Raw genomic sequence first — 26,319 nt, forward strand, 5'->3', positions numbered from 1 at the left:
AAGCAGAACATTTGGGTTTTCATAATGAAGAAGAAATACACATCCATGTAATAATAAAAAGAAATGTAAGCCAAATAATCTGCTTATTAAGCAAACAGCACATGACTACATATCAAAGTCTCAACTGCTCAATAATGTGGGATACATCTGCGCATTATACATCGTGGCAAGCAAATTGCCGGCCTGTATTAGCGTGGCTTGCTTGCTGCTGCAGTTTGTTTCCTGCTTATGGTAAATTCTCCAATGCATGGACAGAAATTGCCATAGTATTTACTCTTTCTTCACTTAAACCAGACCTCTGAGTATTTACTGACTGACATTTTATAGCTTACAAAGCAATCTGCCTTTCTTGTCTGGTACTCTTCTACCCAATATAATGCCAAACAGCTGACTATCTGCTTTCTAAAAATGGACTGTGCTGCAAACAGCATGCTGACAATTTAATAATTTGTCAAAATAGTCCAACCAGTTATTATGAAGTACATATCATAGGGTTCAGAGGTAAAGGTCATCTACTTACAAAGCAAAGTGCATCTGCTGACACTAAAAAGCAGACAATTAAAAAAAAAATAATATCTGAGACATTCCCTAGGAGACCTGACTTAAACATACAAATTCCACTACCCATAACAGCAGTTGCAGAACCCTAAGAATGCTATTTCTTTTCCTGCTTGTGCATTGTTCGCCATCACTGTCCCTTCTCTGTACATGACATTGCTCCACCTGGAGTGGAAAGGAATTTTGATAGTCTTGTTTGGCATGTCAGGCAGCAGACACCATGGGTCCAGCCCAGGATTCTAACACTGAAATAGTATTTCAGATATTATGAGGTTTTTATAATGAGGAATTTGCCCCAGGTAACACTAAGTTCTCTCTGCTTTTATAACAGACGAAGAAAAAAGTATAATATTTAAGCATGGGCATTGATATGCTCATATGCTAATTCTGGGAGGATAAATGGGACAAACTTGTTCAGACATGTCTGTGTTTGAAAACCAGTTCTTATAGTGTATCTTCTCCAGCAAAAGAAATACAGACCCCATTAAAAATGTTTTTATATCTATTTCCACTATATATATAAAAATACATATTATATAGATGTAGATACAGAGAGATATAAAGATAAGGCTGCTGACAGTCACAGATTTTGTGACTTTTGAAAATAAAAATTTTCATTTTTATCTTGGTACCCTAGTCCTTAAAAAGTTTCTGATTGGATACTCAAAATCAACACATTACACAAAATGCATGTCCTAGGCAAATGAGGAAGCCCAATCCTTTAAGGTACTGAATATCCTACTCCCACACTGGTTTCAGAATTCCTTTGCTTAATTCTGCTGTTGCCCCTACTACCATGCTGGGTAGAGAACCCCCTAAAAGCATTGATAGCATACATTCAGCAGATGACTCAATCACTTCAGAGGATTCACTTTCCTAGGAATTTTACTACAAAAAGTTCTGTGCTTATTGATGTTAATCAAAACATGAAATAGGGAGCCTCACCAATGCCTCTGCCAAGAAAGAAACCTCAAGTTGTCCTGCTCTCCTAAGCTACCTTCCATAAGATGCAGTACCTGATACCTTGACTTCAGTCTTCTTTGTTAGTTCTGCATCTTTAAACCTCTGGATATAATGGATACTTGGACTTTGCAATAACATTCATTTAGCTGATGTGTTGGGAAAGACCAGCACTCTAACAGTTAAATAAAGAACACCTTGTTTTCAGCTTTACCACCCTCATTTAGTTGGCTTTTACCCTGTTATTTTTTAAGATTAGACCTTTTTTTAAAAGGGTAGAAGGTTATGGCCTTCAATAGCACAGTATTTGTCTTTTCCCTTGCTTTGAAGCTCTACTGTCTGCTCTGGACAGAAATGCCCTGTTATTTACAATATATGGTATTATTATTTCATGGTTACCACCATCTGCCAAGTGATCACAATGATGCTGTAGTTAATTGCAAAGATATGAGGGAGGGGAGCAGGGAAGCACCTCTGTTTAGTACGGTACCTATTGCTTTTCACTGTGATTGTGTCAACAATTTCCACTGCACCTGCCTTTTTTCTAAACACAGATAACATTCATTCATTAAAAAAAGGGATGAAAAAAAGCTTTTCCAGGCCAAAACAGAAGGCAATATTACCCCAAGCTTAATGAAAGCTCTTTACTTTCAAAAATTAGTGCTTCAGTAAGCAAACAATTTAAATTGGTTAATTATTTCATAATACAATATAGAGAAAACCTGCTCTTAACAGGACTCTAGTACATGCCTAGTTAAGCAACTCTATAAACATATGCATGATAGAGTTAAGCTTCCAACAACCTGCAATGATTTAAAGTTACCCCAGGGAGCACTGCTCCTAAGTCAGTTTTAGGTACGGCTGCGCTTCTAAGATATGGCAAATCTCAGCATCACGCGACAGTTCACCGAAGTTCCAAACATCCACTTCTGTTGGGAATGAAGAACCTGTGCTGTGTGTCCCTGAAGCACTTTTTTCCCCTCCCTCTCTACATTTTTTTTTTTGAAAGAGACTGTTGCTCACCTTGAACATCTGCAGAATGCTCTGTGGTCTGTCTTTAAACTGAAAAGTGCATTTTCTCTACATTTTATATTTTTATGAAGAATTGTATATTTCTCAAAAATTTAAGGGGGTAATAATTAACAGTTACAGTCCCCCATCTTGTTTATTGAGGATCCTACTGGGCAGATATTTGGCTATAAAATTAATAAATTTAAGCAGGTCTTAAAGTGTTTTTTTGAGATGAGACAAACCAGAGCGTTCAAGTAGGGGACAAGTCCTTAATTCCTGTGTGCATGTGTGGTTTGGCTTCTTTATTTTGTTTCACTGTAAACCAAAATAAGAATGAAATTGAAACAGGAAATCAAGAACATCCTTCTTATACTTCGAAACAACAATGTTCATAATGCAACTAGAGGGGTTTGAGGAAGTGACACTTCTTTCCGGGTCATTTTACCTGCTCATATCATCTTAACAAACAATTTTTTTAAAAAAAAATCAACATTTAAAAAGCTAATATAAATTATATCACCATCTCCCAGAAAAACAAAAAACAAACCCAGACCCCTCAACCATTTGGATGAAGAGTTCACACACTTCACACCATGTTTTTGAATGCAGCTCAGGCAAGGAGCATAGCATGAGGACTTCAAGCAAAGGCTAAAAGCCAGAGACCTCAGGAGCCACAGGAGGTCCTGCCCACCTCCCCAAAGGAACTCCCCCATCCACACAACCTACAGACACAGGGAGAGATGCAAGGTCCACAGGCTGAGGTGGTATGCTTCAGCCTGCTTCTCCTTACTTACAAACCAACTCACCACTGCCTGCTGTCCACATGCACCTCTTTGGCTTTACACTTAAATGAGAGGTGTAAATAAAAAGCAGGGATTATTTTCAAGGCTTTTTTCTTTTCAGAAAAAAAAATATCTTTGATAAATAAGTAGGTGGAATCTAACTTTCTCAGAGCATTTTGTTGTTGCCTTTACACAAGCACACATGCTTCTTTTAGAGGAAAGGAGAAAAGGGGAAGGGTTTCTACCACAAGGTTAAGAGGTTTTATTTGTTGCTTTTATGTATCAATAAAATCAAATTGCAGGTGTCAAGGGACATTTATTTCAATGCTAAATACCTTATGTTAAGATGTCAATTAAAGTTTTCCTGAAGAGGAAAGTTCCTCAGCAAAAAATGAATGCATTAAGAACGAGTATACCATTCCCCAGAGGATAGAATATAAAACAACCTGTCAAGTAATCAAAGATAACCAAAGAGAATGTGTTAACTCCCTGATGTTTTTTTCTGTTCAGCATCAGGTGAATGCAAGCTCTTTTACCACCTGACGGAGCCCCGTTCTATTAATTCCCTGCTTCTCTCTTTCCATACCCCTTTTATCAGCACTAAAAAGCTTCACAAACTGGTGGCTGACAAAGACATACACTGACTATGCATTATTTTAGGACAACACTGACTCCAACCAGCCAGCAAAAACTGTCAAGCATACATGCCACTTAAAAAGCAAAACAAAATACAGCTATGCTTTGAAACATATGGGACTGTTAATGAAAGTTAAGTTGTATTCAGCACTGGAAGTCTGTATTTCTTACATGCTGTTAAGGGATAGCCATGGCATTCGGTTTGATGCATCTATAAGTGTGGATTGTTCATCCTTAATTCATAAGAGAAGGCAACAGGAAAATTCCATGAATTCAAGAAACTGTTCCAAATCAAACTTCTCATATTTTGACTGAAAATATACAATGTGATAAAAGATACTTGTAGGACCTGGAAACAGCTGTAATCCAGAACTGAGAACTGCATCCTACACCAATAAGACACCTAATTGCACATGGAAAATAACTGTTCCAGGTAGAAGACTTTAACTATACGGATACAAGTACTTAAAAATGTGGGAGCTCTACTTTACCGAGAGCCCCCGAATTCCTTTGAAAACCAACCAACACCATCAAGAAGAGCTGATGCAGATGGGTTTGTTTACTTAAAAAACAAAACAAAAAAAACCCCAAACAAACAAACATACATATCACCCACAGATAAAGCAAACAAAAAATCCCAAACACCAAGACCAACGTGCACTGTAAAAGATCAGTATTAAAGTCTAACTTCTGCTCCCATTCCAACAAATTAAAATGGAGAATATCTGGCCTAGGAAATGCAAATAACATTTTGTTCAGACTATGTAGACAGAAGTATTTCTACTCTGAAGCTCAACTTGTTGCAACATGCTTTTAACATAAAAAGTGCACGTCCTCTGCCAAATTAGCCTTAATTAAATAAAAATGTTTTGAAATATAATGCATAAAGAGAAGTAAAAAGCAGAATTCTTTGCTCTAGGTGTTAAAAATCACATAGCCTTCTGAGCTATTTTTAAAAGCTGTTTAAAGACAGCTTAAGTTCATTACACTACTTACTTTTACATTACATTATTTACCTTTTTTCCTCCTGTTACAAACTGCTTGCAGTGGGATCTTAGAAAATGAGGATGAACAGCAACAATCTGGGATTGGGGGAGGGAGAAGGGAAAAAGAAAAAAAAAAAAAAGAGAGAGGATTGTGGCATGAATAAGAGTTTACAGAGCACCATATCACTTCCTGGAATAGATAAGCCTTTGTCAAGTATCAAGTATTACAGCTAAGTTCTTTCTCTGAAATAGAGCCTAGTTGTTTTAGACAAACCTTTTTTGTTTTCCCCCTAGAAAAGAAGAAAATTCTCCGTATTATATGGCACGTGACAAGTCACGCAGTTGACACTGAAGGCCATGTTACACCAAACAACTACGGTTTTTTGCACAGCAGGCAGTAGAATTAGGACCATGCAAGCGCAAGGTTACCCTGATTAAGTCTTGTTTGGAGCCTACCTAGAGGGCACACACACCTCAGTCCCATTGTAGGCCAACCTTGTGTAGCAGCATTAATGCACCTTAAACAGCCTCTTTGCCTTATGTGTTACAAGTCAAGCGTGGGAGATCAAGCTGTAAGAGCAGTAAGGCCCTAGAAGGCGAGTCACATCTGATGTGTGTGAAAACCTAATGACCTCATTCCTTTATTCCGTCCCGAAAGTGGAGCTGCAATATGGAAGACCCCAAGCAGCAAAATGTAACCATTTGCTCACACCACCTTTCCTCCTGCAAGAAATGTTTCTTGTTAAAAAAAGCTGGATCTTCCCATATGCCTACTGGAAGTGCTTTTTCAAGAGTCATGCAGCCACACGTCTCTCATGCAGAGTATAACTGAAGTTCTCCCTTCAGACAAGGTACATCAGCATCACCACCCATTGCTTTATCCCTGAGACAGGTTTAACAGATATGAATTGGTTGCAAAATATTGACCTCACAGTTAGCAGAACCCTCAGAATCTGTATCAAAGATCTACAAAGAAAGAAATATGTTGAGACAGGTAACAGCTGAACCAGGACATTTTCTCTTTCACTTTGCCTTTTGTATTTGAAAAACTCAATAATACTTCTTACAAAACCAAGATCAGCTTTCCTCCTGCCTAACCAGATCAAAAGCTTTTATATTGAGATAGGTAACTATTTTCTAGTGACTTGAATAACATTACAAGGAAGTGGTATTCCTCTCTCTCATTTAGATTCAATGTGACCTTTCTGTTATTGAAGATGAGAACAACACAATTACTAAAGATTAAAACAAGCACTTACCTTAATAGGACAGTCAAATGTTTCATGAAACTCTTCTGCTGAATACAATCCAAACACCTGCACCTAACGAAGTAAATAAAAAACCCCCAAAAATTACCTGGTAACCACTTGACAATTAAAGGTGAATGTAAATCACTAACAACTAGAAGACTGATTTGAATGCTAACAGTTGTGTCTTTTTACCTAAAGAAAAAGTAAAGACTGATTTGAATGCTAACAGTTGTGTCTTTTTACCTAAAGAAAAAGTAGTCATAAGTAACAATTCAGAGTTAATTGAGACATCCGAGACATCTTGGGCTTCTATTATGGTGTATCTCCAAATATATGCAGCAGTGCAAAAATACTTATTTTAATCTTTCTCCCCCCCCCCCCCCCCCCCCCCCTTTTTTTTGTTGTTACAGCACAGCAAAACCTGCAAGTTCCTTTTGCTTTAGGCTGATCAAATCTGTTTAACAGATACTGATCTAAGTAAGGTAAGAGCAACATAATAACATTCAGAGGAAGATAAATTAAAAACACTTCCTTTCTGAAAAAGAACTGTAGGATTTTTTTCCCCTCCAAGCAAGACAGGGTTTACATAAGAAAAAAGAGATTTCTGACAATAAAGCAAAACCAGACTGAAAAACACGTCCCATATGTTTCTTGGCATTCTCTCCTCCTCCCAAGTACATTCAGTGCTATTTCATTTTATTCCGTGACCACTGGAAATGCCTTTCTTGGAAGATTCCTCCTTTCTCACCTGTGTTGACATCTCAGTACATTTAATAGTCAGCACTGAAATTGTAACCATAGGCCATCAGGATATCTATCAGAATTAATCCATCTGAAGAAGGCTCAACATTAAAAAAAAAACCAAAACCAAAATTATGTTTCAACTATCAACAGAATTAAAAGACTCAAATGTTTTCTTAATTTTACTCACAGAACAGGTACAGAGGTATCAAGTGTTAAATATTATTACACTTAGAAGCCATGACTAGACTACAGAATAGGGTTTCTCACGCTTGTTTTAAGTGCAACCCTCTTTTGGGCTCCTGTCTTTTCATCCAACATGCAACATTGCCTTACTCAATTCTCAGATCAGACACCTGACAGCTCAGCTCCTGCAGAACTTCAGAGTAAAACAGGGATGAAGACTTAACAGCCAGGAATTAATAACTGATTTACTAATTATGATTTCCATAAAAATGATAGCTGGGTTGCTTTATTGTTATGATTTTAAGAGGTTTCCACCCACTGCCAGAAGCTGTTGGAACATTACCACCTAGCAGGGATGGACACTGCTGGTGGGAGTAGGAAGAAAAAAAGAGCATGCCATGGAGCAACTAGTAGAAAATTGTATCTGACAGCAAATCTACTTTAGAAGGTTCTCAGGCAAGTTTAGTCATTCATCCTTATTGTCTGGAAAAGGTAATCCCTTCAGCAACTGCTCTACATGTTCAACAAGTTGCACCTGAAGATCTAAGAGATCTTTTAACCTTTTTTCTTTCTCTCTCCCCATCCCCACTGCGATTCCTTCAGGAGGAAACCAAAAAAGTCACAGTAACAAAAAATAAAAAAAATCACTAGGCAAAGATCTGCAGAACACAGCCAGCAAATACCAGTAATGGGCCACAAAAAGGGATGTTTAATGGCTCTAAAAAGATCAGTTGAGAGGACGAGACCCCCCCAAAAATTCCTGCAGACAATCAACGAGACACAAGAAAAAAATTAGACTTCGGGTAAACTACAAGAGATTCTAAGCCATCAGAGCAAGGAACTAAACCAGCCTCAGAGTGGCTCAAAGTTCAGCAGGTACAGTGAAGTTAAAAACATCTCAAAACCACCTCATCTGCCTTTCAAGCTTGTCTCCTGGATACATCTCCTAAGCAACATTATCAGCTCTGTCCATTACTCATTAGCGAATATACTGCCTCTAACAACACACTTTAAAAATACTGCTCCATGTACTGTGTAGGGCTGAGCTACTGCTCCAAAGGATTTAGAAAATCAATATTTGGAGACAGTGAGATGTATCGCAAAGCTGTGATTATGTAAGCTAACCAAAGGGTTGTATTCCAGTTGGGCCTTGCTGTAAGCCCAGGAAACCTTCAGGCTGATGTCTAGAGGATTTTGTTTTCTGGGTTTTTGTTTTCATCAGTTGACACAGCATAGCCAATGCAACAGACCAAACAAAACAATAAACAGAGGAAAGGGAAAATAAGACAGAGAGAAGAAAGGAGGATGAAAAAGAAAAGATGTGGTTAAAACACAACACTGCAAACTCCATGGAAGCAGAATCCTCAAAAATGACATAATGTCCCTCTCTAACTAATAAAAATTAACATTAGCATCAGTGCCTTCAATATGTTCATAATACTGCATCCCTTAAGATATTTTATCTTTAAAGAGTATGAAAACAAAATGGAGCCAGTTAACTAAAGAGGAAAAAACAACTCAGCATAAAATACATGTTATCATGTTTACTCAAGGGACACCGTGTAACAGTTTATTACTTCTTAATGTCTTTTATTCTTCAGAGAGAAAGTGATTCTTTTGATATTACAAACCTATATTGGATTTATCTATTTCTACTTTCTATGCCCACTCAGCTCATGACATTTTTGTGTAGCTGGAAAAAGGATTTCATTATGAGAGTCCACTATACTTTCTCAGTCCTGTCTGATTTTAAATACCCAGAACCCCCCATTCCAGTGCAACCAGATTTAGCTGCTGCTTTGCTTCCACATGTGGAAGAAGCACCCAACTTTCAGTAATCAAAAGGCAGGAAAACAAACGTGTTTTATCTTCGAGCCACACTTCTTGAAAAATGATCAGTGTAACACTTCATGGATATGAACAACACAAATGTTGTTACAGGCATTAAACATGACACTAAAACATGTTAAGTACATGGATTTTGAATATAAGGTTTTGGGGGTTTTTCATAAGAAAAGTTACAAGCCAATAAGGGTGCAAACTGTATCACTGTTACCTAATGACATAAGAGAGCTTCAGCAAAATTGGGAGTCACAGCTAGGTTTTTCAAGACAGCATACAAGTAGGCAAAAAACTAAGCTAAAAAAACTCCACAATTCTCAAGTTGCAAACCAGATCCCCTTCTATTTATTCCAACACCAAAATTATCCTCTTATATTCTAATTTTTCAACAGACAGCCATTTTCCCTGGCCAAGTGGCCAGACTAGAGTGGTGGCAGTGGTTTCCGTTTCTCTTCCTTTCCATGCCAGTAATGACCAGCTGCAGCTGAGTCCGTTGGCAAGGAAGGCTTCTGAAGAACCAAACATGCAGTATAGAAAAGCTGCAAGTGGCTCCCAAAGCACCTGTTGGCCACGTACAACATACAGGTACCAGGTTTTGACATTAGGTCTGGATGCCGCCTGACAAGAAAAGAATTTATGAATTGCGTTGTGCTGCTACACCACCCTCCCAGTCAAAGTAGCTAGTCCAAATGTAGTTTGAGATTGGGAAAGGAAAGGAAAAAAGTAATATAAAATACATCAGACAGCAGAACAGATATGAGGAGGGGGTTCTCATCATACGGCCTTTTTTCCAGAACACAAATAGTTTCTACTTCCCTTATATTGGATCCACTTTGATACTGGAAAATGCACTGCCTACCTATTGCAAAAGTCTTTTGCAGTGGTTAAGAGGACATACCTTCATTAACTGGTAGAAAATACCTGCATCAACCCAGCTGGCTCAAAATTGACAGGTCTTTTTAGAATACCTTTTTTTTTTGTTTAAAACTGATTTAAGAAAACTAAGCTGTTTCACTTTTTCCTATTTTCACTTACCTGAGTTAGTGAAAAAATTGCAACCACTTGTACAAGTGGTTAACTTCTTAAAAGACAAACACTCCCGCTGTAGTAAGGAAAGAGCTATAAGGAGTATAAAGTTAACTTTCATTATGACCCAGGAGCTCAAAGTGCTACATTATCTGGCCAGAAATTTCTGCCATTTTTTTTACACAGTAGCACATGCAAGTATGTTTTTTCACCCGTTTTAGGGGTGGATTCTTTCACAGAGATGCACCTTTCTGGGTCAAGCAGAAAGTCTAACTTGTAAAACACCCAGATCTTTCAAATCTCCAGATGAGCTTTTCAGTGTAGAATATGGTGAAGTATCAAAGTCCCTGGACTCTATGAATGCAAATACGATTAATTTGTACTTCTGTTACTCTGGCCCTAGCTTGGGAACCATAGCTTAGACCAGGGGTCCTCAAACTTTTTAACCAGGGGGCCAGTGCGCGGATGAAGTGGCAGGCAGTCATCTGCGGCTGCTTGGTTTCCCTCCAACCCCTGGCGGGGGGGGGTGGTGGTGGGGGTGGTGTCTGTAAGTACCGGGGCCGGACTGAGGACCCTGGGGGGCCGTATCCAGCCCACAGGCCGTAGTTTGAGGACCCCTGGCTTAAACTGTCTTGTATAGCAGGTAATGTCACCTACTGGATCCACAATAGCTATTTCACTAAATGAATACAGTTTCACCATTTAAAGTATTGGGAGTCTTTTTAAATACAGCCACACCAGAGTAGGGATTATGGATATTTGAATGTTTCTGAAATCAAATACGTAGTTTTAATATTAATTTAATATATGAAAAATACGTGTGGCTTGCAGATTTGCTGCAACAGATGTATTTCAAGTCAGTAATCCAGTCACATCTGAGGAGCCCTTACAGCAAGCGGTTGCTTTCCCCCACCATTCAAAACACCCAAACCAACAATGCTAGCTCAACGTTTTTATTACCTTACACAATTACTGACCCTTCCCATATCTTGCTTACACAATTAGGACACTCTTGCTGTGTTTCTCACAGGCTGTAAAATTCTACAACCCACTTTGATAGGGACTAGTATCCCAATTACTGCGTCAAGATACTGACATCAAGATATCTCTGAGAAACAAAAGGCTTGGATACATAAACTGGCTGCCTGCCTGCTGAGGAAAAAAACCCACTTATTTGGAAGGAAAAAAACCAAGCACAAACAGTCTAAAGGGGTTGTTTCCCCAATTTGCCTACTGCAAAATCCAATCTTATTTTTAATTTATAGAACTTCTACTCAATGGGATACATCCATTAGGATCACCAACACTCCTTCTCTCCCCCCCAGTCTACTCTGTAAGAAATATTCTTCTCGGTAAGCCAGATGGATATTGAGAAATGCTTTAAATGATTTTTAATGTACTGCATTTGTATATAAGCATTATATTAAAAAAGAAGTTTAAATACACCCTGTGCATTAGAATTTTATCATTGCAAACCAACATTAGAAAAGACTGCCATCGACTTAAAAACAAAAAAGACATTCTTATAAGTGGAAAATCAATCACCAAACCCACTAAATGTCACAGCTCAACATTCCAGAGAAGCACTGATAATTGTTAGTTATACACTGCACAAATGATATATGTTCTCAGTCAGGAAAGTAGGTGCCAGTTTTTTAGGAAACTGTACATATATTGATTTTACATTTATTTAATGTGGCTGTTGTAAGACACTTTATTCTTCTGATAAACTATGATTGCTTATCAAAAGATTCTATAATTCAAGAGAAACATTCATAACGTGTGTGAAAATGAAAACCACCAGCCCACAGAAATCATGCCCACAAAATCCAATTTTGTGGATTTATAGCAGAAAGGCATTAAACTACTGTCTTGCAGGAACAGCAGAGTAGTCACTGAAGTATAACTGGCACAGCAGTAATGATTAAGGTGACATGTCCTCCTGCCACAGCTGTTAATCAGCTTAATACCAGTTACATTATTGACATTCTTGTAATTACTTTTCCTACGGCACATTTGTGCAAAATATATTTGACTTTAATTTTGAGTATTCAAAGGTGAGCTCAGTTCTCAAAAATGAATGGTCAAAGTGGTGGGGCTAAATGCAGGAATTAACTCCACAGGTATCACAATTATCTCAAGTGTAATACTGAGGACTACCTACTACCTCATTAAACACATCAACAGGTTTGTTGTACCTTGCCATCTTCTGAGCAAACACCCATGTGTTCTCCACTTTCATCCAGGCTGATCTGATTTATCTTGACTGGGCTCTAGAAAAAGAAAAAAAGACTTTTAAAGTTGACTTCAAAGTTATCTCACCAACCACATGCTTTAACACCCCCCACACTTCCTGAGATTTCTGTGTTAATGGTTGTGTACTGTTTAGTTGCATGAACCACAAAACGCCACAGAATAGGTATTTCTCTGACAGTGCCAAAGGACAGCCTTCTTCCCAGCCTTTTGCCTAACCCAGAAATCTGACATTTTTTGCAGTTCTGTGCCTGAGGGCTCTGGAGCTCCCAAGGAAGTGTCAGGCTCCCAGACCTTCAGCATCTACACCTCCGCACCACAACTGTTTGTTAAAAACCACCTCCACTATCAAAATTTAGCATAAAACACACTGACCACACAGGCATCAAGGCAACTAAAAATTCTTCTGGTTTGGTCTGATGGCTATACTGGTAGTTACGTCTTCCTTCAAATCCCTTCTCTTGCTTTCATTTTTGCCTCTAATAGTGTTCTCAGAAGCAAGTATTAGAAGGTATTGAAGTGCAACATAGGTGTACTCATTCTTAGACAAATACTGAGAAAAGCCTGAAGGCTGCCCCAGTTCAACAAATTTTCCTTTCACTATCCAGATACACTTTTGGTTCTAATCTACAGGGTTATATGGCATCTGTTACTGTTTACTTCAGCTTAAACATCTATCCTTACCCTAAGTACCGAGGACTAACTTAGAACATCATTTGGGTAACGTGATGTACAACCTCTCACACAGAAAACCCCATCCTATTTTATTCAAGTACCAAGAACCTTTTTATGTACCATGAGCCTGATTTCACCCTCTGTTACAAATACCTTACCATTTCAAGCATCACTGAAGGATCTTCATCCAAGGAAGTCTCTCTCATACATTTAAGAACTTTTCTTAGTCTCATAAAATTTTGATTGGATTGAACCACAAAGCAGATCGCTTCTGTAGTTCTGAGCATGTTAAGAGAGAAATCCATCGTATGTTTGTGTGAAAGCAAAGTGTCACTGGAACAGGGCTGGAGTTGTGGGGTCACGTTAGATGTTACACAACTGTGTCTAAAATATCACAGGTCTTTATATAAACTATGGCAGTTGGAATTACATAAAAAGTACATAATAAAAATTCATATAAAAACACTGTCCAGATGATTTACCTACACAAGATAAACTGAGGTCCTGTCACAGCCTTCAGAAAGCTATTCCCCATAATCTCTGACACAAAAAAAAAAAAAATCCAACTCAGGGAAAAAAAGTAGTCTTCTCTTCCACCTTGAAAAGAATACATGCCCAAATTTCATTTTCTAGAAGCTTCTTTCTAGTCAAGGGTGAACAACCGAACCTTGCACTGCAACAGTTGCCTGATGAGCTGAGGAAAGGATGCTGTCAGCCCTTTTGTCTTCCCATTTCCTTGCATGCAGGAAACACCACTCTTGGTCCCACTTTGTGTCACCACAAAACGCTACCTGGAAATACCACAATTACTGCCTATCACAAAATGGTCTTTCTGCTGTGCGTTGTTTGCCAAAAACTGCACTGCTGAAGAAGTCAGCTGATTTTCCTTGACTTATGTGCTCCAGAAGTATTTTCGTTTGCCACAGAACAGTTATGCTGCCTTGCTGCATTTCACAATCTGAAGCCAGTGCATCAGTGGCACTGCAGGCAGCTGGTGCACATTCCCCAGCTCCACTCCTCCAGGCACATTGGGAGGTCTCAGGTGAGGAACACAGCTCAAGCCCATCAGCCTGCTGGTATGGTCAACATCCTTGTGAAAGCTCTGATTCTCAGATGCTACACACACAGCTGGCTAATTCCAGAACTGGAGGATGTGGAGTAAGGCAATACACGTCAGTTGTCAGTCTTGCTTTCTAGAAGCTTCATAAATACTGCTAGCATGCACTTTTATTCCTGCCTTACCTTAAAAATACCCTTCTAAAGTTCTGTTTTGCTCATCAAAGTGCAAAAGAAGATTTTCTCTCTGACAAGGGGGGTAAAAAAAAAAAAAAAAAAAAAGAATAACTAATGCCAGCATGTCTCCACCATTCCCTCTACAATGAGAAACAACTCTGGCCCTCTTAAAGGACAAGCACAGAAAATTCAACTGAATTCATTATGTAAGTGGCCTGTTCTTTTGTTCTGGGCTACATTTAAGTTGCCATTGCCACAACTTTCTCACAAAGGTTCTTTTATTACTCTGCAACTGGAAGGGCAAAAAGTCCATCTTGAATAGCCCCATCTTGACACGGGATCATACTCTACAGTGTTCACAACTGGCCATGTTCCTCACATGTCTCCAGTACCTACATCTGCCATCAGGGCTGACATGACAGCAATAGCAGCTCTAACAGCACTCCTGTGTGATGGGCCTTCTTGGAGACACTCTACTGCAGCAAAGCCCAAGACAAAAAGGAACAGAACAGGACACACCAGGAGAGTCAACAGCTCAATCCTACAGTCCACACTGTTCCCATTTTGCTGCCAAATGCCTCTGGTAAAGTTCAACAATGAAGAAATGAAGCGTAGGAAGTAGGCAAGGTAGTTGACGTAAGTTATCTTCATATAAAAGTTGAAAGCAAGGGGCAGGATGGTGGAATTATCTGTGATGCTGTGGTTTGAAAGCCACATGGCATAATTTAGAGATTAATCATTGTAGAGGACTGTATGAAAAATTTATTTGTATAAAGGTTGTGATGATTGTTAAAAAAAAAAGGGGGGGGGAATTGTAGAGTAATGAAGCTGGGTTAATTATTGATAATATACAGCTGTGGGTTGTCTTCAGGGGCAGTGGGTTGGCTGATATAGAAAGGCGCAGCTGTGGCTGGTTGTGTTAAGAGGCTGGGCAGCCAAGGAAGAGCAGAGAGAAAAGAGAGCATGTCCTGGGTGAGGAGAGATGAGGAGAAGGCAGCAGAGGGACTGGCATGAAGAGTATGCTGGTATGAGATGGTAAAAGACCTTGTTGCAGCTTGATAGTCTGGAGAGTGCCAAGACAAACTATGTGATTGCACTCAGGTAACCAAACAGTGCCTTGCAAGGCAAACCTCTCCTTATATACATGCAGAACGTTGTCAGTGGGGGGAAAGGCGATTCCACAGTATCTGCATTTTTCCCACATTCAAAATTGTGCACAATACTTCAGAATTGTTTGTGGAGTAGAAATTTGATGATACAGTGTTTCATAACACTGTATATAACTGGCAAGGTGCTAGCTTTCTGCATGGCCAACACCTCTGTTTGTCACTTTAACTTTTCCTTTCTCCAATTATTTTTTTCCTGTTGCCTGCAATATGCATGCATGGCAATCAGAGAAGACAAATTCAACTCACTCACACAAACCTCCAGCCAAGTTCCAACAGGAGGCACTATTCTAGATGATATTCACAAGGCAAAGCAAACTAAATTTTTTTCAGCACTCAAGCTGAATTGGCACTATTGGCTGCTAGCCTGTTCACTGACTTTACCAGTCAGAGCTTTCTATGGGGCTTAGAAACAGTCAAGGCTGAATATTAAATGCATTTTAAAATAAAGTTCCAGCAAGAATAGCTAATGCCAGGATCTTTTTATTCAGAGCTGAGTAACAGTCAAGCCTACCATTTCCAGAACTATGTTTAAGATTTGTATCTAAAGCTATCCAGGAAATCAGCAATAAAAGACCACAGGTAAAATTGGTACATGTTACCAAAACCAAAGTGTTTCTTCTAGAAATCAATTCCAATTCATCTTTTCATATCAATTATTTTTATAAATTTGTCCCAGTCTGCAAAGTTACTTACCATTTCAATTTGTTTTGCATTTATACCCTGCCAATACCCCATGGATAATTTTGATATTTCAGAAAAAGAGTAGCACAGATAATTTCGTGGGTTACCCTTCCTGACCATGCTTTTATTTTCTATTTTTACTAAATGTTACCAACTCAGCCATGGAGTTACAACTGTCTTTCCCTTGTGTTTTTTTTAAACTTTATTCCAGCTAACCCAATGAAGAGTTTAATTTGCCTGGCAAAAGAAAATAGGTTTTGGGTTTTATAGTACAGAGAACAAATGCCCTTCCTGCAACATCCACCTTTACAGGTTGACAAAAGATGAAGAATCACTCAAGGTTAGAGAGAACCCTAGTCACTAACTCATCACAATCTGGTGGACTGATCATTTGATACAGTCAGAACCAGGATATGCTGTGGGGTTTGGACAGTTGACTCTTTTAAAGGTACTTTAAAATGGGTGGGAAAAAAACCTGTCCAGATTTACAGGCATCATATCTAAAAAAAACCCTGAAAGTAAGACTACAACAGCTATCTGCTGTCAAAGTATCAATCTAAAAATTAGGAACATATAATCCATATAAATATTATTCCATTAAGATATGATCTAATCTTAAATCCCATGCCATAAACCCACAGGCAGCTGCATACAAAAGGTTGAAGAAATTGCTAATTAATCACTTCATTAGCACTAATTTGGGTAATCTTTTTTTTTAAGCTTATCAGGACCCCCAGCTTTAGGCCAAACAAGTACAAACACATAAGTTCTCTGTAGTCACAATGATACTTCCAGTACCATACAGATAACACACAGTATTTCTAAAGCAACATAATACAAATCTGGCAATACGGAGGATCCTATTAGGAATGGAAATACACTGATATTTAACCTGGGAACAGCTTCACAATTTCATATAGTGTGAAAGTTCTAGCAAAGAAGGAAGAAACGCCTTCAGATGAATTTCCATTAGCTGCAGTTTTCTTTCTGATGGAGACATGTTTGGAATTCTGGACAACATAAGTAAGTTTGACTGTTCAAAATCAATAATGTCAAGCTGACACTATAGAACAAAAAAATGTTACCTTAATGGAAGAAAGAAAAGTTTAGGGAGAGGGAAAAAGAGCTAGCAGGCACCTCACACAAGATCGGAATGCAGGCTTTTGCAAAATCCTAAATTTAAAGGAAAGGAAAATCAAGTATCTACCAACAAATGTGCCTTGTGATAATCAATTACCTAATGTAAAATGCTTGAAATAAATGCACTTAGTATGGATTATGTCAGCTCTTCAATTAGGAGTAAATTCACCGCTGCTCAAAAAGCTTCTTTTAATTGTGTTCCTTGTGGCAACTCCTTCTCCCTTGACACTCATCATCAACCCACCTTACACTATCAGTCCCCCAATGGTGAACCTAAGAAATCAATCTGCTAATGTATAATTTGTAAAGCTCCTCTGACTAACAAATGGATAATTGATTCTTTCACAAATGCTGCATCCCAATGGATATGAAGTGCATGAACAAGAAACATAAGGCTGGATTTCACTCCAATTCTGTGAGAAATGCAGTATTTACAAGTTAGGAATCTAAACGTTTTAATAGTTGCCTGTGACTTCATGCCTTTTAGCCATGGTTAGCAGGCAAGCAACACACACATTAGGAGTGTGAAAAGCAAAGCAGTGTTCAATCATACTTACAGCAAGGCTCATTTTACTTCAAGAGGTTACCATTGCTAATGCAACCCCTTTAGGCAGCGTTTTCATCCATTCTTTACAATGAATTTTCTCAAACTTTTCCTAAATTAACCCAAACATTTTTTTCAATCTATCTACACTCACACATAAACACACAAGGAAGAGAAACACTCACAGGTTTTTTATGGTACATTAATATCAATCTGGATCTACATAACCACAATTAACTGCTCTTCATACTAAGGCAAACTATATATACAGAGTTTAAACAGTAATTAAAAAAAACCCTGTCTCCTACAAGTGCCTATTTTTCATTTATTCATATGTTTCTATCTGCATGACATTCACATAAACAAGCATGTAAAACTCCAATGTACAGCAACATGACCTATCAACCCACTACTTAAAATGTTAGCCCACCAGAGTAAGGACTACCATTTTTATGTTTGTATTGTTTCCACCATGGTAGAGGTATCCAAGTGCAAAGTATGATTTGTAAACAGAAACTACCTTAGGTATTGTCATTTCTAAGGTAAGATCCTCTCTATATAAAAGCCTTGCTCTAAGTAGGATGAGGAACTTGCTTTGAATAGAGCCCTAGCTCTTCAGATTAGACATTCTATATGCATTGACACCAATGAATTATGAGAGACCGGGGGGGGGGGGGGGGGTGCGGGGAACTACCACAAACCAACGAACAAAACACAACTAGGCAAGTACTGAATATTCTTTTTTCTCCAAGGGTGCCTTTCCAATCCAAAATGATACCCTCAGCCCATCTAGAAGAAAGCCCGATTTACCTAACTTGTCAAAAAAGAAGTTCTACTTTTCAGTGCCTTTTCATTTTGGGAAGCGATAGGATCTGACAGGAAATAAAACAGATAGTGAGAGAATCTTCAACTACTAAAAATAAAAGTGTGCAACAACTAATATTACAAGTTGTACTATGGAGCTACTTTAAAAGAAGAAATTGAACCCATGCACTTTTCTTGCCCCAGATCCTGCAGTGCTGCCCTGACTTAACACATATTTTGCATATTTGTAGTTTTATTGATACAATAGACAGAAAAGCAATTAAGAAGAGGAAATTCTGATGCTGTATCATGGTTTACCTATAACAAGGTAAAAAGTACACACATACATATTTACACACAACTGAGAAACCTAACATAGAAACAAAGGTTTAAATTGAAAAGACAGTTTTAAAAGTTACAGAATAAGCTGTTCGCCTCTGCCTGCAACACAATAATACACCCCAGATTTACACCACCTACATTTTCATTTGATGAAAATTTACTAATATCCACACCAAAGAGGTTTTGTTCAACAATACTGTCAGCCAAATTCTGATAAGTAAGTGAGGATTCCTGCTCCAGTGCTTTTCCTATAACACTCTTGAATCTGTCATTCTCCAAATGAAAAATGGGAGATTATATTGGTTAGAGGAAAAGGGAGGGGAGTAAAGCTGAAGAGAATGACAAGGTCTGGGACATAGAACAATAACAACATTAACTTTTATTTTGTCTGCAGGAAAGCAGACTTTGCCTACAAAAAAGAAAGGTCTCAAAAGCTTGTCTAAAACTAAGGCAACCCAAGGACAAGGCATCTCTTATATATATAGGCTGAGAAAGTGAGAAAGACCAAAAAGCCTACAGTGATTTCAATATTTTCCACATCAGTGAATTCCTTAATCTTGCTTGTCAACTACAGGGACTAAGAAAAAAAAGAAAAAAAAAATCAAAGGAAAAAAAAACTAACAAGGGATCTCCCTAAATCTGTAGTAGTTGCTAGATAATTGGAATACTTGTCTAGGAATGATGGAACTATTACTGAAAAAAAATCCATATTGAAAGCCTACACTGCTTCCTAGCAGAGTTTAACCATTACCTAATTCCTGATGGATCCAAAGTAAAATCTCTTTTCTATTAAAACACTGGTGTGTAAGGAGATATCCTCCTGGGAGCTCAGTGTCCAAGTACACAAACTACTCCTGTTTCTTCCTCTTCCCAGGTCCCCTTCACCATCCACTGTGTAACTGTACGGCTCCCGAAATGGTACGTCCTAAGCCTGCTTCTACTTTGTTGCTGTGTGTGTATCAAAGCCATCTGAGAATATGAAGCAATATTCCCCATCACACAGCCATGTGGAGAGATGAAGTATGTGGAGGAGGGCTGAGGGAGGGCTGCAGGCAATGACTACATACACCTTCCTCAGAAGGCCCAACACAGCATGGGAGAAGACTATCCAAGGCAATCTGGAGGTTCACCTCGCTGATTTCTCTAACCACTTTCTTTTCAGAACAGTTCCGCAAGCACAATGAACTCTGAGAATTCGTCATTGAGTATTGATGATACAGGCTACTGAATTATGAATTGGACTCTGCAGAACAATTTAAAAAACAAATCTAAACCTCTGAGGATGAAACTTACTGGGGTGCTTTTGCAGCTTGTTTCTAACAGAATACCGTCATTAATGTATTTAACAGGATTTTGTAGAATTCCACCTCCTGAAGCAGAAAGTCAGATTTTTTTCTCCATTTCTTGATAAGCCGCATTTCAGGGATGTGACTGATGAGAAAGGCCAACCAGGTCATACACCGCAAGTTCTTGCCTGGACAGGTTTTCTTTTCAGATTATTTTATTGGTGCTTTGACCAAACAGATTTTAATGAAGCAAAGAAGCTCTTGACTGTTCTTCTCAGGGGTCATATACTGTTGTGTCAACATAATTTCCAGGAAGGTTTCCACAACAGCCATGATGCTCATACCCCTCCCTGACCTAACACGGGTCAGAGGACATCACCACGTGGAGCTTAGCAACCCTGCTTCTCCATACATTCCATTACTTAGCCATTAGTTTTTCTACAGCTACAGAGTCTTCATCCTTCTATCAGCTCCTGCAATGAAAACCTTCACCAAGTACTTTTTCCAGTTACTTTAGCCTGTCAACCATTCCATGACAAATAGTAAACCCAACCCAGTATCTTGTCAATGATTTCAGCTGCTACCTCACTGATGGAATCAGACAGAAGCAGAAATATTATAAGGGAATGAATTCCCTTTCCTGGCTGAAAACAACAAAACTAGTCATATTCCTGGCACAGTTCAGTATTACACAAGGTGATCAATGCTGAAGTTCAGCCAATAACTAGAGCTAAAGTGCCATTTTCCGTGTAAACATTCAGTTATTAACACTGGTATAGATTGGCTTAAGTCAGAGCTATATGTAATAATAAATACACTTCTTCTCACTGAAAGCACTGTATTTTCTTTGGACACCAATGCTGGAACTTAGTTTATTTGCAATTATCTCTGTCTCTCAAACCCACCAGAGATACTCAATGGTCAATGTTGGGTGTCTGATTCTTGACAGGATCCTAAAAATGTGTGCAAATCTGGAAGATGGGGGGACAGGGAGAATACTCATACAAGTAGAAACTAAGGATCATAAAGTGCACTGTAACTTACTGTAAGCAGCATAACTGTATGCCATACTCTCAATGTGATAGTAAGATAGGGAAAACTAAATGTGAAGATGAATTTATCTGTGCAACTTCCTCAATGCATTCACACGCAAAGAGGCTCTGTTTCAATACTAGGGAAGTTTAGACATAATTGCTTATAATAAACTTTAAATAAAGTAGATCAAAAAAGAAAACAGATTAATTCATTCCTCCATATTTACACTGCTCATATTTCACAGCTCCTATCTTCAAAACCACCAAGACCTGGAGCAACTACAGACTTCAACAAGCAGCCACTTTAGGGTTACAGTGGTAAACCTTCCAACACCAAAATACTGACTTCTGAAATTTATTTCTTTGTGTCACAGGGCACTGAGTGGAACTAGCTTCCTCAGCAGCACCACAGTGGAGATGGCCAGCTTAAAAGTAGCTACTTTTGTCAACAGCCACTCTGAGGGTATTAGCACCCAAGACTGATCAAATCTGGACTGCCCATGTTTAGCATTCCATCAGGACTGCAATAAACAACAGCTGTACACAGTCATGTCTTTTAAAACAAGCAAGACATCCTTCAGAAAGGAATCTTTATTAGATTTACAAAGTTCATTATCAATAATATCTTATCTCCATGGGGAAACACACTTAGTTTTGCCTTCATGTTTTGTTCATCATATTATGGTCCCTGTTATGTCATTCTGTGTTTTTAATAGTGCTGCATTTTTATTGTTAACAGAAACAAAGGGCTGTAGCTCTACCATTAACGTCAACTTGTATAAAAAACATTGTCCTCCAAAACTCAGTTGCTTTGGACTTTCTAACTAGGAAAACATTTTCTAATGCAAATAATATTTTATTAATGCCAGAATTCTGAATAATTCTGACAGGTAAACTGCTATTATTTTGTACATGTGCACATAAGTGCCTACCTTCTGTACAAAGGAAAATGCCATGCAGATAGAACATCCCATTTGAAAGGAAAACAGCTCTAGGAATCAGCAGTATACCAGCTTCTTAGGAATCAAACCTTTCAAAATCCTCCCTATGCTTTTAAAGGTTGTTAGGGTTTAGAAAACACACAACTGTGCTATCAGTCTTTTATGAAAAGACTTCATCAGTGCTACCTGAAACTAGCTGTTTCATTGCTGCTAATAAAAGCTCTAGAGCAACTTGGCCCAGTGGTCCAGCCATATATCAGTAAAAAGCATCGTGGTGAGTCTGAGACAGATGTGGCACAATATGCTTCTGAGATGACTGGAAAAAGGAAGTGGTGAATCACTGAACATGTGTCAGTCAACAATAGCTGGTCAAACCAAAAAGCTCCCAGCAAGGCACGCATACCCCTGATAGTGAGAATCTGTGGTTCTTCAAATACCAAGCAGTAGAAGACAGAACAACCTATCAGTATCTAGTCTGTCTTCTTAGGGACTAAGCGTCTGGAAGGCACAGAGAAGTATGTTCCTTATTTAACAGTTGCTTGAAATTTGTCAAAAGTCTTTTGAGGCTTTCCTTTAAGAGTCAATTACACTTTATAAGAGTAATCTTTTGCTTAAATCAGAAATGAAAAAAATATTAATTGTGCATGGTTGTTTAATATATCTTTGAAATTAGAAACTACGTTTCTGTGGTTTTCTTCAAAGCAAATATTTGTTGCCTAATATTGCTGTCAAATTATGGTGCATAGGGCAATTTTTTTGATAAAAGATTAGTTGCAAACACAAATTACATTTGTACATATGGTGTACAATGTTGGAATACAATGGTGGAATATTTGGATTAAAAAAATAAAAAAATAACCTTTTTATGATTTTGATGTTTCTGCATAATGTCACAAATAATTACATTCAAAAAAGTTTGAAAATACCACATGTAAATTCACTTAACAGAATTACAGTAAGGTCCTCTACTTAATCTTTCACAAAAGTAGACTCAGCGTCTACAAGTCCTACAACGTCTGGTGAAAAAAAATAAGACACACTAGAAACTTTGCCCTTTCATTGACCAGCAATGCTGTATTAAATACTATAGGAGTAATATCCTTCATGTTTAGCATTCTTCCATAATTAAATGTTTTTCCCACTAGAATTTTCCAGATTTTAATTTTTTTTGAGAAAACATGCAGAATATGACAGGACACTACCCAGTCAAGAGAAACTGAACTATTTGCTACATCTACATGACTGTGATAAAACAGTATTTAGTCACAGCCCTTCACCTCATATTAAGAAGTAAAATTAACAAACTTTTACTGAAATCAGTGACATTAAAAGAGGGCTGCTGAAGTACCTTAAATGTAATACCTTTAAATTCTTGCCATGAAACGCAACTGACATACAACAGGATACACACTCCATAGAAAAGCAATTGACACTAGAGAACTAAAAGGAAACTTCTTCCTTTTCCTGGTTTCAGCTGGCATAGAGTTAATTTTCTTCTTAGTAGCTGGTACAGTGCTGTGTTTTGGATTTAGTATGAGAATCATGTTGATAGCAACAATTAAAACATCAGAATGTTAAGTGGTGCTTGCTCTAAGTCAAGGACTCACTGGCAGTTTCCCATGGTCTGCCAGTGAGTGGGTGCACAAGAAGCTGGGAGGGAGCACAGCCAGGACAGCTGACCCAACTGGCCAAAGGTATATTCCATACCACAGAACATCACGCTTAGTATATAAACAGGGGGGAGTTGGCCAGGGGCTGCCAGTCACTGCTCAGGGACTGGCTGCACATCAGTCAGCAGGCAGTGATCAACTGTATTGTCCATCACTTGGTTTTCTTGGGTTTTATTCCTCTCTCTCTTTTTTCTTTTAATTATTATTATATTTTACTTTATTGCAACTATCAAACTGTTGCTATCTCAACCCACAAGTTTTATCTTTTTTCTGATCCTCATCCTCATCCTACCAGGGGTTGGGAGGAAGCGAGTAAGCAGGTGCGTGGTACTTAGCTGCCTGCTGGGGTTAAACCACAACAGCCCTATGCTTCTATGTCACCCCCCACCAACACCACCAGAGGAAAACCAATATGCACTTGCAGAGTAACGAAGCTGTAAGGAAGATCATTTAGCCTAAGAATGGGGCTGATAGCCTTCTCAAAAGAAGGTATGCAGGCAACATACCAGCTAGGGAAAAGTTCCAAAGAGAAGGCAGAAACAATCGCAGGCCCAAAACCAGCTGATAAAGTACACAGGCTTTATACTTTCAGCGGAATAACTTTAATCTACAGCATACATGCTACTGTTTGTGACTGCACAAGCACGCATGTGACATGTATGAGCTAACTGCATTCAAGAAATAAATGGCTGGACCGTACAAGACCTTCTGTAGCTGAAACCATACTTCCAACTAAACATTTTACAGTATTCTGCACTAAGCTACAGAGTTATTGAAGCTACAAGCCTGAAAGAATAATTGAATGAAATGGTCATACTTTCCTCAGTTTTGAGCTTATAAAAATTAATTATACACAATACAACCCTTTAAAACTCACATATTTTATCCATACTCTGAGCAACATTTCTAGTAATAAAAAATGCCTTCCACATCCATCTAATCTTTTTGTTTCCGTAACAATTTAAGCAACACTACCTTCAGAGGAAATTTAAATACAGTGGATACAAAGATGATGTGCAAAACATCTGTGAGAGTGTTTTTTTGTTTTCAGTCATATCAGAAAAGAAACTTTTCTAGACCTATGGATTAAAGGCCCTGACACTGTAATTTTTGCTGGTATAGGCAAGCTACCTCACTTTTTTTCATCCTGTGACAAGAGACACCCAGGTGCACCAGGATTCCTGCCAAGGAAGGATCCTAATCTTCCACAGCTCCACAGTTCCAGTTACAAACACTCCAGGTCACAAACAACCTAACAAGCACAGCACCAGAACAAACATCATAAGACATACTTTCCAAGCCTTTATAACATCCAAAAAGCCAGACTCAAAAGGCCAAGTTACTCCCACAACTACTGTAAAAACCTCTGGATTTCCAAATCATCTGCAGTTAAAATGAAAAGAGAGAAGCAAAAGAAGGGCTATTAAATGGGGGGTAGACCTCCAAGTCTTAAGAGCAATATCCTGATGGATATAATTTTTTTCCTATTTTTTCCATTGGGCAGAGCCAGGGGTTAACATAAAGAATTTAAGCAGTAGGACCACACCACCCATTTGGGCGGAAGGCCCCACAGAGAGGAAGGAAACCTGTCCCCTGCACAGACATGCGCTGCTATCTAAACCTTAATGTTTACTGTGGGTTTTGGAACCTACATTTATAGCAGCCTGCTTGGTTCTGTACAAAACACAGGATTTCAGCTTCAAATTTAACAGGTGCAGTGACACCCTGCAAATACTAACACACAGCTACCAAGATCTTTACTCTAAATTCTGTTGCTTCACTTCATTTCCCGACCAAGTCTTCTTTCATAGTCTGACAGTGACAACTAAAATGATGTAGTTAAAGTAATAAACAGGGAATTTTAAGTAGCCTGTCAAAATAAGTGACATTTATATCATCTTAGTCTTAAACTCTCATGTAAAGTTCCATTCAAAGTAACTTCTTCATCATACAATCAAATGCTAAAAGTTACCTTTCCCATTGAAAGATGCTGCATTATCTCTCACAGCAGTTAGTGGGTTATGCATTGATTTCAGAAACAGCATTTAGTGCTTAACAACAGCTGTTTCTTCATTAGAAATGTGCTTTTCTTGTTGGCAATTAAATTCTTTCAAAAGCATGTCAAGTCAACAGAGACTTCTGACATTTCATTTGCAAGCTGCTGACTTACTAGCAAAACCAACAGGCCACTGACTGACCTTCAAGCATGCAACACACTTGCTCTAGAGGCTGGCGTGTGCTATAACTTTAATACACCCAAGGGCAACAATACCATCACAGAAGGAACTCCCCTTTAATTTCTCAAGGCAGCAGAGATGACCTAGTGAATTTGGATTTCTGGCATGCCAATTCAAAAGACATAAGAAATATTTAGTGCTAGACAATGAGAGACAATTAGAAAAAAAATGGTGAGGCCAGGAAAGAAATACGTGGTAAAAAGAACTGCTGCAAGAAGGGGTCTCCACTTAAAATTTCATTCTTTCTGAACTTCTAGCAGTCTTGAATAGCTCACAAATGTTGCATGCTAAAAGGACTTCTATTTCTTTGCACTAACAGAAGCTTTAAAACA

The 26,319-nt window shown here is 38.4% G+C and overlaps 1 protein-coding gene across 3 annotated transcripts in view; it reads right to left on the reverse strand.

Annotated features, from left to right (window-relative positions):
* The window catches only part of VPS41 (VPS41 subunit of HOPS complex), a 107,843-nt gene that overhangs the window by 53,943 nt on the left and 27,581 nt on the right, over positions 1–26,319 (reverse strand). For all 3 annotated transcript variants that reach the window (XM_055804311.1, XM_055804310.1, XM_005236479.4), the window contains exons 5-7: positions 12,177–12,251; positions 6,193–6,255; positions 4,964–5,029 (exon numbers count right to left, since the gene is read on the reverse strand). In XM_055804311.1, the coding sequence (XP_055660286.1) occupies positions 4,964–5,029; positions 6,193–6,255; positions 12,177–12,251 (204 nt within the window). The remainder of the gene's footprint in view (positions 1–4,963; positions 5,030–6,192; positions 6,256–12,176; positions 12,252–26,319) is intronic.

This window comes from Falco peregrinus, chromosome 5 (assembly GCF_023634155.1).
Source record: "Falco peregrinus isolate bFalPer1 chromosome 5, bFalPer1.pri, whole genome shotgun sequence".
Taxonomy (NCBI): domain Eukaryota; kingdom Metazoa; phylum Chordata; class Aves; order Falconiformes; family Falconidae; genus Falco; species Falco peregrinus.